Raw genomic sequence first — 14,458 nt, 5'->3', positions numbered from 1 at the left:
GAGCCATCGCGCTCAGCCTATGCATTCCTAAACATTAATTTTACTCTCCTACCTACCTAATGCCCTTTCCATGTACTTGGAATATAATTTAAAATTGTTAACATTGTCTCTAGGACCCTGCATCGTTTCTCTCAGGTTTACCATTACAACTCTATTACCCTTAATTTGCCATCCTTCTCAGTCTCTGAAATGGGCCCATCTTCTTGCCTTCTTGCCTTCCTGCATTGTTCTGTTTTCTGCTTGGAACCCTCTCCCACCATACCCTATTTGACTACCTTATGCATATTAGCTTAATTTCCTCAGATAAATTGTATGTTTTTTGAGAGCAAGGGTCACATTTTAAGCTTTTTTCAGACTGTTTGACAGCTTAGCATCATTCTGAACATGTAGCTGATTAGTAGATGTTGTAGTAGCCAGACATCAGGGGACATTGGGGAGTGAATGCATGCTCCATGTGGGCAGGAGTTTTTCTCTGCTGTACTCACAGGTATATTCCTGGTGCTTAGAACAATACCTAGCACATAGTAGGAATTCAATAAAAGTAGAATGAAAAGATGAATGAATGAGAAAGTAGTTGTCTGTTTTCATCTGGAGGTAGCAAAACTGATTGATACTAGTTAGAGTTTTCATCCTCCCAAATAAAATATGACATCAAGTATCAGTAAGATATTTCTGTGTTCAATGCAGAAATTAGGAGATTAGAGACTATAAGAGATGAAGCTGAGAAATACCATACTTTCAGTTTAAGTATACATTCTTGAATTCAGGTTTTATTGGCTTTTGTTATTTATTTACGAAAATTTTATTTTATTTGAGAAAACACAAAAGAAGGCTGGTATAGTGAACTTGCATTTACCTGTCACTCAACTTCAGTTATTAATATTTTGTCAGTCTTATTGAGCTAAGGTTTGGTTTCTCTTTCTTTTTTATTCTTCCTATTTTGCCTTTTACCAATTACTGGCCATTTTCCTTTGTTGTGTTTCATTTTTTGGTTTTCTCTAACCCTTCACATTGAAATGATAAGGATATTTTCCTAATTGGTCTTTCTACATCTACCCTTTTCTGACTTTCTAATGATTTTATATATTGCTGCTAAGTTAATTTTCACATCAGATCCCTTTTAAATGTTATCCCTTGCATAAAGGAGAAAGTCTCAACTCCTCATCTGGAAGTTTGAGACCCTTCTTAACGTGAGTCCACTTTAATCAGCCTTTTTTCCCCCTCATCTTTAGCATAGATAGATCCTCTCATGCCGTGTAAGTACTCATCCACACATCTCTCTCTCCATCCAGTCATCCATCCACCTCTTCAGTTAACAAATGGTATACATAATCAGAGAAGATATAGCTTTCGTTCTCAATGAGAATAATGTATATATTTTTTTGAGACTGAGTTTTGCTCTTTTTGCTCAGGCTCGAGTGCAGTGGTGCTCTCTCGGCTCACTGCAACCTCCACCGCCTGGGCTCAAGCGATTCTCCTGCCTCAGCCTCCTGAGTAGCTGGGATTACAGACATGCGCCACCATGCCCAGTTAATTTTTGTATTTTTAGTAGAGATGGGGTTTCACCATGTTGGTCAGGCTCGTCTCAAACTCCTGACCTCAGGTGATCCTCCCTCCTTGGCCTCCCAAAGTGCTGGGATTACAGGGGTGAGCCACCATGCCCAGCCAAGCATAATGTGTTTTATAAAATCTAAATATATTAACTTCAGTTGCCAGGTATACATGCAGGTTCTAAAAGAAGTGATGCAGATTTTGTGAGTCTTAATCTATTTTATGCAGCAGGATTTTAATATGACTTTGAATTTAGGTATACTTGTTTGTTTTTCAACAGAAGCAAAAGAATCTAAGGATAATAAAGAGGTATCGAGTCCCGATGATTTGGAACTTGAGTTGGAGAATCTAGAAATTAATGATGACACCTTAGAATTAGAGGGTGGAGATGAAGCTGAAGATCTTACAAAGAAACTTCTTGATGAACAAGGTAAAAAACTATTTTACCAACTTTCATTTTTAATTGGTTTTTACACACAGAGCTCTTGCCTAAGAATATAGATCTTTTCTCCTTAATTCTGTATTTTTTAATCCCTTGTTTTTCTGTTGTTTTCAGTCCGTCACTGTTTTTGGAATTTGATTTATAACAGGACACTACATACCCAGTATTATGTGTCTGCAAATTTTAATGATCATCTAAATTTTAAATACCTTAGTTTAGTTCTAAATAATCTTTTTTTTTTTTTTTTTTTTTGACTAAGTCTCACTCTTGTCCTCCAGGCTGGAGTGCAATGGTATGATCTTGGCTCACTGCAACTTCTGCCTCCTGGGTTCAAGCGATTCTCCTGCCTCAGCCTCCCGAGTAGCTGGGATTACAGCTGCCCACCACCATGCCCAGATAATTTTTGTATTTTTAGTAGAGATGGGGTTTCACCATGTTGGCCAGGCTTGTCTCGAACTCCTGACCTCAGGTGATCCGCCAGCCTTGGCTCCCAAACTGCTGGGATTACAGGCATGAGCCACTGCACCCGGCTCTAAATGTCTTAAAATATACTTTTCTCGCTACCCCTTCTATGATGGAATAAAGATACTTACACTTTTCTGAGAACTTGATCGCATTCTCCTGATTGATTTAATTCTATGACATAATCTTTACAAACAACATAAATGTATTTGAAAGTTATTCTGAAATGATTACTAAGTGGGAATATGACTAGCTTATCAGTTCATCTATTAATTTTATCTGTCTTTATAATTGAGTTGTATTTTGTATTCAGTTATACAAATATTACATTTATTCCCTAAATGCTTCCTGTCGAGTTTTGAGTTGATTAGCTAGGATTCCTTTATTTATTTATTTTTTTGAGACAGGGTTTCACTCTTGCCCAGGCTGGAGTGCCATGGCATGATCATAATTGACTGCAGCCTCAAACTCCCGAGCTCAGGTTGTCCTCCTGCATCAACCTCCAAGTAGCTGGGACTGTAGATGTGCACCACCACACCCAGCTATTTTATTTTATTTTATTTTATTTTTTTAGAGACAAGGTCTTGCTATGTTGCCCAGGCTGGTCTTGGACTCCTGGCCTCAAGTGATCCTCCTGCCTCAGCCTCCTAAAGCCCTGGCATTATAGGCATGAGCCATCACACCTGGCCAAGATTCTTTATTAGAAGGATACCCTCTGTCAATATTGCTTTTCTCTCTGTTGGCTTTACCCTATTTTACTGCAGATTCTTTCTCTATGTAAACCAGCCACCCTCCTTAGAATCACATGGAATAGGGAGCCTTAGTTCTTCAAAGGCAAGAATTGGGAGTGCTGTTAATTGAAGAACATAGGGGAAGGGATGCTGGGCAGACACAAATAACATTTACCATAACACTGCATGCTTTTTCTGACCAAGTTTTTGTGCCTAATGCAAAAAGTTTGACTTTTTATAGTTGATACCTGAAAGACTCTAGTGACCTGATGTTATGATTCTAGAGTTACCTAAACTTTCTAGGATAATATTCTAAAAAATGACTAATGTTTTCCTGGGCACAAAAATTGGTCTAGATTATCTATTTTCCAAATAACTCATCATTGGATGTTTTTATTCTGTGTTCTCTGTGTATTTTTTTTAACCTATTTAAAAACTAATTTTACATTAGAACAAGAAGATGAGGAAGCCAGCACTGGATCTCATCTCAAGCTCATAGTAGATGCTTTCCTACAGCAGTTGCCCAACTGTGTCAACCGAGATCTGATAGACAAGGTATTGGTATCTCTGTGTAACTTTATTCAAGCACATGGACCTTGTAGGAGTCCTCCGATAAGGAATGTCTATGGTTTTTAGACTATTTGAGCTATACCATTTCTTCAAATAAAGGCTTAGATGGGAATTCAGCATAAGCAGACAAAATTGGGTGTAATTCATAGATGCTCTGTTTGGGTATAGAATTGGCTGTAGCATCCTGTCCTGTTCATGTATGGATCCCATAGTTTGGAAAATACTGTTTTAGATCAAAGGTGCTAAAAGTATGGTTTCTGGATTTTTAGTGGCTTTGAGGCACTTCCTGGGGTTCTGTGAGGTCAGAAATTCTTTTGATGATAATACTAAGATTTTTTTTTTTCTTGTGTGTTTTTTTTTTTTTTTTTTGAGATGGAGTCTCACTCTTTCACCTAGGCTGGAGTACAGTGGTGTGATCTTAGCTCACTGCAAGCTCCACCTCCCAGGTTCAAGCAATTCTCCTGCCTCAGCCTCCCGAGTAGCTGGGATTACAGGCATGCGCCACCACACCCAGCTAATTTTTTTGTATTTTTAGTAGAGATGGGGTTTCTTTTTTTTTTTTTTTGAGTCGGAGTCTCGCTCTGTAGCCCAGGCTGGAGTGCACAATCTCGGCTCACTGCAAGCTCCGCCTCCCGGGTTCACGCCATTCTCCTGCCTCAGCCTCTCCGAGTAGCTGGGACTACAGGCGCCCGCCACCACGCCCGGCTAATTTTTTTAAGTATTTTTAGTAGAGATGGGGTTTCATCGTGGTCTCGATCTCCTGACCTTGTGATCCACCCGCCTCGGCCTCCCGAAGTGCTGGGATTACAAGCGTGAGCCACCGCGCCTGGCCGAGGCGGGGTTTCATCATATTGGCCGGGCTGGTCTCGAACTCCTGATCTTGTGATCCGCCTGCCTTGGCCTCCCAAAGTGCTCGGATTACAGGCATGAGCCACCATACTTGGCCGATTTTGTTTTCTTTTTTATTGTTTTGACATTTGCAAAAGTGATGGTGGGTAGAGCTACTAGCATTTTATCATGATTCAAGGTAGTGGTACCAAATTATACTAGTACCATTATATTTTCACCATGCATTTGCAATTAAAAAAACAGTGTCACTTTCACTTAAGAGTCTCCTTGTTGAGTCCATACAAATGAGTTGGTTTTTTTTGTTTGTTTTGTTTTGTTTTGTTTTTTGAGACGGAGTCTTGCTCTGTTGCCCAGGCTAGAGTGCAGTGGCGTGATCTCGGCTCACTGCAAGCTCCGCCTCCCAGGTTCACGCCATTCTCCTGCCTCAGCCTCTCAAGTAGCTGGGACTGCAGGCGCCCGCCACCATGCCTGGCTAATTTTTTATATTTTTAGTAGAGACGGGGTTTCACTATGTTGGCCAGGCTGGTCTCAAACTCCTGACCTCAGGTGATCCGCCTTCCTTGGCCTCCCAGAGTGCTAGAATTACAGGCGTGAGCCACCGTGCCCAGCCAAGGAGCGATTTTTATTATGTTTCAACCTTAGCTACACATGCCTGTAGTCTCAGCTGCTTGGCCGGTAGCTGAGGCAGGAGGATCACTGGAGCCTGAGAGAGCAAGGCTGCAGTGAGCCATGATTGCGCCACTGCACCCCAGCCTGGGTGACAGAGTGAGACCTTGTCTCAGAAAAAAGTCTGTCCAGGTGGTAATGGTCATCTAGATAAATTCCCTGTTTTATGAAATTTTAGACAGGGGATTGAAGACAGTTGAGTTTCTTTTGGAAGAATTCTCCTCTGTCAGTTAAGGCATCTTGGAGAGAGAGAGCGTCATTTCCTGCACTTGCGAAGAGAAACAAGGGATGGTCAGAGAGACCTTGACTGAGGCCGCTTATCAGGCTTTCCAGTTTTCTTAGTTCAAATGAAGTACTCAGCATCCAAAGAGCCATATTTTGGGGTATTGTTTTCTAAACCCTAACATTACTGACTGTCGACACTAAACTTTTTTAGTGAATGTGGGGGCACACTTCTTCCATCTTCTTGGGTATAATTTGTGCCTGTCTCCTTCTCTTTGCTCATTCACCTTTACTGCTTTTTGGTTATCCTTATTAGCATTAGTAATTTTCTTGGCTCTTGGTAACTATTCTTGCTACTTTTGAGCTCTATCAGAAAACTTTACTGATACTAACAATACTAGTTTCTTAAAACCATTTTGAAATGTTTAAGAACAAATAAAAATATCGTAGTAGGCAGAATTTCTGCTCTCCGTAACTAAATAGAGGTTTTTAAAGAAAAAGTTTACTTTTTCCCAATAGGCAGCAATGGATTTTTGCATGAACATGAACACAAAAGCAAACAGGAAGAAGTTGGTACGGGCACTCTTCATAGTTCCTAGACAAAGGTAAGTGTTATAAAAGAGAAATTTATTAGTGTTTTTACTCTGTAGTGCTGGTTGTAAGATCAAAATTCTTACCTCTTTAAAAATATTGCTTTTGATTTTATTCACTCTGTAGGTCATTAGCATTATTAGCATATTTTTTAGAACTTGTTTCCCATTAATTTTTGTTCATTGCTTATTAGCTCTAATGAGAATATTTCTTCTGATATCTAATTATTTTAAAAGAAAATGAGAGTAGCTTAAGAAGAAGAAGAAGAATTGCTAGAAGCAGTTGTTTTGCATTTTTGCCACTGAGGAAAAAGTAATAAATGGAACATAATTTTTTTGGAGAGTTTTTATTTTGTGCAAAGATCAGGCTAATGTAATATAGTTAGTTCTCAGATTTATGTTTAAATGAAAAACTTCAAGTTATTTAGGTAATTATGATAGTTTAGAGGTATGATAGCCTGCCTAGAGACTCATCGGATAGAATTGGAAATCACATTAATGATTATGTTCTTAGTAATTCAAGACACACATTCAGTTGCATAATGCTTTTAGAGAATTCTGATGCATTATATTACATTAAATTAAAATTTCTACTTCACCTGAACATTTCAGGACCACTCATAGACTGTTGACCTTAGAATTCTGGAGGAGATCTATTTCTGTTTATTCAACAATAAATAATGAAATAAGTTAGTTAACTATTAAGATGATTACATATGACATAGCTAAGACAGATACTCTCCCCAAAAGATGAGGATTCTGAGGGATTTCACTGAAGGTTTCTTGAGCAGAATTTTAATGTGGTTCATTCATTGATGGAGGCCCATGATATCTTGATAATGGTAAGATTTTTCAGTGAAACCAAATCACTACTTGCCTTTTTTCTTTCATATTACTTTTTTAATCTCCTGCTAGCATTATTCATTTTAGTGGAGCAAGGGAGAGGGAATGTGTTAATGTAGTGAGTAGGTAATTAAGAATTATGTAATTGAAAAAGTCATATGGATGAATATTTTTATAACGTAAAATTACATACTTCAGGCCAGGCGCGGTGGCTCAGGCCTGTAATCCCAGCACTCTGGGAGGCTGAGGTGGGTGGATCACCTGAGGTCACGAGTTTGAGACTAGCCTGACCAACATGGTGAAACCCCATGTCTACTAAAATACAAAATTAGCTGGGTGTGGTGGCGCATGCCTGTACTCAGCTTCTCATGAGGCCATGGCAGGAGAACCGGTTGAACCCAGGAGGCAGAGGTTGCAGTGAGCCACGATCATGCTATTGCACTCCAGCCTGGGCAACAGAGCGAGATTCCATCTCAAAAAAAAAAAAAAAGTTGAATGAAGTGACAGCTTATCATAAGTATTAAAAAAAGATGCAAGTATTCTAGAGCCATGAGAAATAGATCTCATAGTCTTACATACTTGCAGTATGTAAATACAATGAAGTATATTATAATCAGCCTGATAATCAGGAAAGATTGTTATATTATTCTAAAATTTACTCATTCATTAAATAATTCATTACGGGTCTGCTGTGTACTGTGATCCATGCTGGAGATACAGTACAGGGGTGAACAAGATCATCTTAGTTCTTGTATTCATACAGCTTACAGTTTGGAGAGGAAGACAGAGGAGTAATTCTAAGTGCCATTGTTAAGAAGAAGCACAGCATGCTTTGAAGCATAGAGCCAAGTAGAACTGACTGAGTCTGAGGAGTCAGAGAAGACTGCTTGGAACAAGGGTCATTTAATCTGAGGCCTGAGAAGAATGGACTAGATAAGGGATGGGTGGGGATTGGGAATGTAGGGAGAGCATTGCTGACAGAGGCAACAGTATGTGCAGGGAGTCAGAGACAGGAAAGGTCATGGCATCAAACTCTTGGTAAAACCTCTTTTTTTTGGATACAGAGTCTCACTTGTCACCCAGGCTGGAGTACAGTGGTGCGATTTCAGCTTACTGCAACCTCCAACTCCAGGGTTCAAGTGATTCTTCTCCCTCAGCCTCCCGAGTAGCTGGGACTATGGGCTCCCGCCACCATGCCCGCCTAATTTTTATATTTTTAGTAGAGATGGGGTTTCACCCTGTTGGCCAGGCTGATCTTGAACTCCTGACTTTGTGATCCACCCACCTCGGCCTCCCAAAGTGCTGGGATTATATGTGTCAGCCACTGCGCCAGCCAAACCTCTTTCTTAAATTCCTTGACATTGTCCTCTAGACTGTAAACTGCAGGAAGGAGGCCATGTTTACTGCTTTATACCCAGCACATAGCACAATGCCTGTCATGTAAAAGGTGATAAAATTAGGTAACATGATATGTAATGCCCTTTCTTAGCTAGCTGGTTTTCAACTTCTTCAGTCTTAGTTCTAGCCATTCTTCCTCCTGCAGAATCTTGATCTGTAATGGTTTCTCAAATACTGTTTGCTCTTTCTACTCCCATACCTTTGCCGCTGCTTTCTGCTTTTATCTGGGATGTCCTTTATTTTTCCACTGGAAATCTTTGACTCACCTTTAAGTCTTTAACAAGAGCCATCCTCTATGAACAGCCTTCCTTTTTTCCCTTGTGTAGATAGAGATGTTCTTTATAGCACTTCATGTCTTCTCACAAAGAATTAGGCACATCATATTCCGATTGTTGGTTTGCTTCCTGTCTCTCTGCCAGACTTGAAACTATCACTCTTTTTTTTTTTTTTTTTGAGACGGAGTCTCACTCTGTTGCCCAGGCTGGAGTGCAGTGGCACGATCTCGGCTCACTGCAAGCTCCACCTCCCGGGTTCACGCCATTCTCCTGCCTCAGCCTCCCAAGTAGCTGGGACTACAGGCGCCTGCCACCACGCCCGGCTAATTTTTTGTATTTTTAGTAGAGATGGGGTTTTATTGTGTTAGCCAGGATGGTTTCGATCTCCTGACCTCGTGATCCGCCCGCCTCGGCCTCCCAAAGTGCTGGAATTACAGGCGGAAACTATCACTCTTTAGGAAAGAGGACTCGATCTTTTCATTTTGTGCGTCTCCAACACCAAGTACAGTGTTTGGCATATAGTCCAAGCTTAAAATATTTGATGAATTAATCTTGGTCATATGCAGTTTTAAATAATAAATTATAAGGCTCTATAGCTCAAAATCCAGAAGTAGAAAACATTATATGATGAAAAGTATCCTTCTTATCCTTGCCTTCCCATCTACCCAATTTCCACTCCTTTCAGTAGGAAATCAGTGTCTTGAAGCTTATGTATTCTCCCAAAGATTCTTTTGCATATACAAGAAAATACAATTATAGATTCTTATTTCCTGTTTTTAACACAGTGGGCAGCTGATACCTATCTTTTCATCTCAGGACATAAAGATTTCCCTTGTTCGTTATTTTAAAGCTGCCGTATTTCTTTTGATGAATGTACTATATTTAACCATTTCGGACTTTCCAGTCTTGCCGTTACAGACAGTGCCATATTTGAATTTGTACTTCCTCTTTTCTCCTCGTGATTATGTTAGCTAGTGGTTTACCTAGTTTTTTCCTACTAAAAAAACTCAGCTTTTAGATTTATTATTTATTCTCTTTAATGATTTTCTTACTGTTATTTTTGGCTTTGTTCTTTATTAATTTCTTCTTTTGGGTTTCTTCCATTTATTTTGTTTCTTTTCTGGCACTTCGTATATGAGTTGTCCATTGAGCATAATTTAAGCCATGTCTCTTGGTTCTTTTTTTTGGAGACAGGGTCCTGCTCTGTTGCCTAGGCTGGAGTGCAGTGGTGAGATCATGGCTTACTGCAGCCTCAACCTCCCAGGCTCAAGCAATCCTTTCACGTTAGCCTCCCAAGTAGCCGGCATGAACCACCATGTCTGGCTAATTTTTACATCAATAAATTTTTTTTTTTTTGGTAGAGTCGAGGTCTTGTTATATTGACCAGGCTAGTTTTGAACTCCTGGGCTGAAGCAGCTCCTCCTGCTTTGGCCTCCCAAAGTGCAGGGATTACAGGCATGAGCCACTGTTCCCCACCATCTGTTAGTTCTGACGTGGTAATTTTAGTTTTATTTCCTTTGTGACCCAAGGAATTTCAAAATTTCCAGGTAGAGGGGCTTTTTTTTTGTTTTGTGGCTTTGTCAATAATGTATATTTTTATTGCATTTTGATTAGAGAATACTATTTTTATTGTTTTTGGAATTTTTGAAGTTTACTTTGTCTCTAATTATATAGTCAGTAAATGTATTGATCAGGTTTACATGATTAAACAATGATTCAGATCTATTTTCTTACATTTTTGGCCTCTTGCCCAGAGGTCATGGCCTGAGAGGTGGATTAAAGACTGTGACTCCCGATGTGTTGCGTTTCTCCTGATAGCTACTGTGATTCCAGCTTTCTGTATATTACTGTTGTGTTATTTGTTGTATAGATAAAACTTAATTGTGAATTACATACATCTTTTATCATTATAAAGTGTTCTTCTTGGTCTTATTTAATGCCTTTTGGCCTGAATTCCAACAACTCATCTGATATTAATGATTATGATTGCTGCCTTTTTTTTTTTTTTTTCTTTGAGGTGGAGTCTCACTCTGTCACCGAAGCTGGAGTGCAGTGGTGTGATCTCTGCTCACTGCAGCCTCCACCTCCTGGGTCCAAGTGATTCTTCCGCCTAAGCCTTGCACATAATTGGGGTTTCACGCGTGTACCACCACGCCCGGGTAATTTTTTGTAGTTTTAGTAGAAACGGGTTTCACCATGTTAACCAGGCTGGTCTTGAACTCCTGATCGCAAGTGATTCACTCGCCTTGGCCTCCCAAAATGCTGGGATTACAAGTGTGAGCCACCTGCGCCGCTTTCTTTTTATTTGCATTTGGTTTGGTATACCTGTGCCCTTTATTTTATATTCCATCTTTCAGAATCATTTTATTTTAGTTGAGTCTCTTTTATGTACAATTGAATTGAATTTTACTCCCAGACATATTCTGAAAGTATGTTTCTTTTAATGAAAGTAATTTAGGCTATTTATGTTTGGCTTGAGTTCTGTAATATTTTCCTTTTTGGTTTAATTCCCAAAAGTCTTTCATTAAGTGGTCTTTTATATTTTTTAATTTAGTGTGCGTGCATGAGTGTGTGTTTCTTGGTTTTAGAAAGGTTTGCATTATTATTTTAGTACTTTATGATTGTAAGTTTGCTTAGTGATTATTTATTTAGACAGTCTCTGTTGTTTCCTACCATGAGCAGTGGTAAGATTAGTTTGTGGTGTCTTCTTTTCTTACTCTCTTTAGTCACTCATCTGATATTAGTTAATAATGTTTTCTTCCTTAATATTTTCCTTTTTACTCTTAAATGTACTTATTCTTGTATTTGAGTGATATTTAACTTTCAGCATTATAAGTAGGCAAGCAGCATACCTGACTTCCTGTCTGCTTTTCCATCCCCCCTCACTTATTTTTATATTGATGACATATCCCGATAGGGAATAAAACATTTATGTTAAAATTTCTTGCTCTAATGCCCTTATTTGCTGAAGTTCATTTTCATTTTTTTTTTTTGAGACAGAGTTTTGCTCTATTGCCCATGCTGGAGTGCAGTGGCACGATCTTGGCTCACTGCAACCTCTGCCTCCAGTTCAAGCGATTCTTCTGCCTCAGCCTCCTGAGCAGCTGGGATTACAGGCGCCCACCACCACGCCCAGCTAATCTTTGTATTTTTAGTAGAGACAGGGTTTCATCATGTTGGCCAGGCTGGTTTCAAACCCCGGAACTCAGGTGATCCACCCACCTCAGCCTCCCAAAGTGTTGGGATTACAGGTGAGAGCCACTGCACCTGGCCTGAAGTTCATTTTCTAATAGTTTTCTCAAAAGGTGTTCTTGGGGAAAAATATGCCTTGAATTTCTCTATGTTCAGAATTGGGGCTATGTTACTTGAATGGCTGCTTGACTGGTAATAGTGGAGAATCCACAGCTCATTCCTTTTAACACTAAATATCATGTAGGTGTCACTCAATAGTCATTTGGCATTTGCCATTACTGTGTTGAAATCTAGGCCAGCTGACCTTTTTTTTTTTCCTCTCTTAAAATTGACTTGGTCATTTAAATGGCTGCCCAAGTAATTTTCTCTCTAATTAATCAAGTAAATCCAGTAACTTTCCTGGGATAGATAGTTCTTGGTGTTGCTTATTCTGGGTCCTTCTTCATGCCCTTTCCATTTTCATATTGAAAAATTCAGGGAATTTTATTTATTTATTTTTTCCTCAAATATATTTAAATACTAGTTCTGTTCTCTTGTTTTGGCTTTCTTTTTTAGGTACCCCAATGATGCATATGTTGACTGTGCTTTGGTTGTTTTCTGGCTATTTGATTCTTACCAATCGCTTTTTTCAGTGTTGTCTTTTTCTTACTCAGCATTCTGCAAAGTCTTCCCTCTACTACTGTTTTTCTCATTTCTTCTTTCAGTTCATTCAGTTTTTTTAAAAATGGGTGGAAAACTGGCCAGAATTTTCATATATTTCATGGCAGTATGTTTCTGGAGAATTTTGCTTGGTAGGTTTTGAGGAATTTGTTCTTCTCTTTCTTATTTTTTTAATTTAAAAAAATTGACAGTACCTTTGCATTGATGCTGTACTTACCCTCTTTTTATTACGTATCATGAGTTAGATTTGCTCAGCTTTGTTATTAACAAGTTTCCTTTTTTTTTTTTTTTTGAGATGGAGTCTCGCTCTGTCACCCAGGCTGGAGTGCAGTGGCCCGATCTTGGCTCACTGCAAGCTCCGCCTCCTGCGTTCACGCCATTCTCCTGCCTCAGCCTCCTGAGTAGCTGACACTACAGGTGCCCGCCACCACGCCCAGCTAATATTTTGTATTTTTAGTAGAGACAGGGTTTCACCATGTTAGCCAGGATGGTCTGGATCTCCTGACATAGTGATCTGCCCGCCTCGGCCTCCCAAAGTGCTGGGATTACAGGCATGAGCCACCGGGCCCGGCCAACAGGTTTCCTTTTTTTTTTTTTTTTTGAGACAGAGTCTCGCTCTGTCACCCAGGCTGGAGTGCAGTGGTGTGATCTCGGCTCACTGCAAGCTCCGCCTCCCAGGTTCACGCCATTCTCCTGCCTCAGCCTCCCGAGTAGCTGGGACTACAGGCACCCACCATCACGCCTGGCTAATTTTTTGTATTTTTAGTAGAGATGGGGTTTCACCTTGTTAGCCAGGATGGTCTCTGTCTCCTGAACTTGTGATCCACCTGCCTCGGCCTCCTAACCCTTTTTAAGGATGTATTTTTGCTGTTGTTTCTGATGTTGGTTGCTTTGGGGGCCATTTCCCTGTTCTGCATGGGCATTGCATTTCCTCATGGAGCTTTTGCTCAGTCTTTGCCCTGCCTTTCCAGATGCTAAGCGTTTGTTGTATGTCAGGAATATGGGTTTATCATTGAAAGGTAGAACTTGAGGATAAGTGGTCAAACTATAGAGAAACAATATGTGTTTATCATTGAAAGAAGCATGTTGATTGCATATTTGAAGATCTGCCCTGTTTGGGCCAGCTTTCCCTTTTCTTTTCATTTGCGTATCCTGCTGTAATGTAGCTTGAAGCAAATCTGGACAGATTGGGTGGCTTCAGTCAGATTTTTTTTTCGAAGTTCATGTTTTCTTACGTTAATATCATTCTAGCTTCCTATAACTGAAAAACTATTTTTTTTTTTTTTTTTTTTTTTTTTGAGACAGAGTCTCACTCTGTCGCCCAGGCTGGAGTGCAGTGGCGCAATCTCAGCTCACTGCAAGTTCTGCCTCCTGGGTTCACACCATTCTCCTGCCTCAGCCTCCTAAGTAGCTGAGACTACAGGCACCCACCACCACGTCCAGCTAATTTTTTGTATTTTTAGTAGAGATGGGGTTTCCTCGTGTTAGCCAGGATAGTCTCGATCTCCTGACCTCATGATCCGCCCACTTTGGCCTCCCAAAGTGCTGGGATTATAGGCGTGAGCCATCTCGCCCGGCCTGAAAAACTATTTTCAGCTTTATTGGTGTGGGCCATTACTTTTTCTGAGAAAATGGATAAGCCAGGATAGGTTAGGGATGTTGGAGGAACAACAAACCTCCGAAATCTGAGGTTTTCGAAGTCCTCTGGGTTTGGTGGGCTCCCTAGAGTACCCTTTCAGGAGGTGACTCAAGGATCCAGACCACTTTTATCTACGTCACTAGCATGGCTTCTAGATGGCCGTGCTATGGGAGGCAAGCGTGTGAACTCAGCTTAGTCCTAGATACTTTGGACAAGAAGTGCCATGCCATTTTTATTCTTAGCCTATTGTCTAGGACAAGAGCATTTAGAAAATGTAGGGAAGCATGTGAAGCATTGGGGTAACATTGTGTCCCTTGCTATGGAAATACTCACAGGGATTTGTTTTCAGTCAGTAGACTTGTGTTAAT

General features: G+C 40.1%; 1 protein-coding gene across 1 annotated transcript in view; it reads left to right on the top strand.

Annotated features, from left to right (window-relative positions):
- Window positions 1-14,458, top strand: part of UPF2 (UPF2 regulator of nonsense mediated mRNA decay) — a 120,765-nt gene that overhangs the window by 38,555 nt on the left and 67,752 nt on the right. Inside the window, exons 6-8 of the mRNA XM_032156173.2 lie at window positions 1,832-1,981; window positions 3,638-3,741; window positions 6,013-6,098. Of these exons, the coding sequence (XP_032012064.1) occupies window positions 1,832-1,981; window positions 3,638-3,741; window positions 6,013-6,098 (340 nt within the window). The remainder of the gene's footprint in view (window positions 1-1,831; window positions 1,982-3,637; window positions 3,742-6,012; window positions 6,099-14,458) is intronic.

The sequence above is a fragment of the Hylobates moloch genome, unplaced genomic scaffold (assembly GCF_009828535.3).
Source record: "Hylobates moloch isolate HMO894 unplaced genomic scaffold, HMol_V3 SCAFFOLD_2, whole genome shotgun sequence".
Lineage (NCBI taxonomy): Eukaryota > Metazoa > Chordata > Mammalia > Primates > Hylobatidae > Hylobates > Hylobates moloch.
Note: the sequence above shows the minus strand (reverse complement) of the source record. Positions and strands in the feature narration are given on the sequence as shown.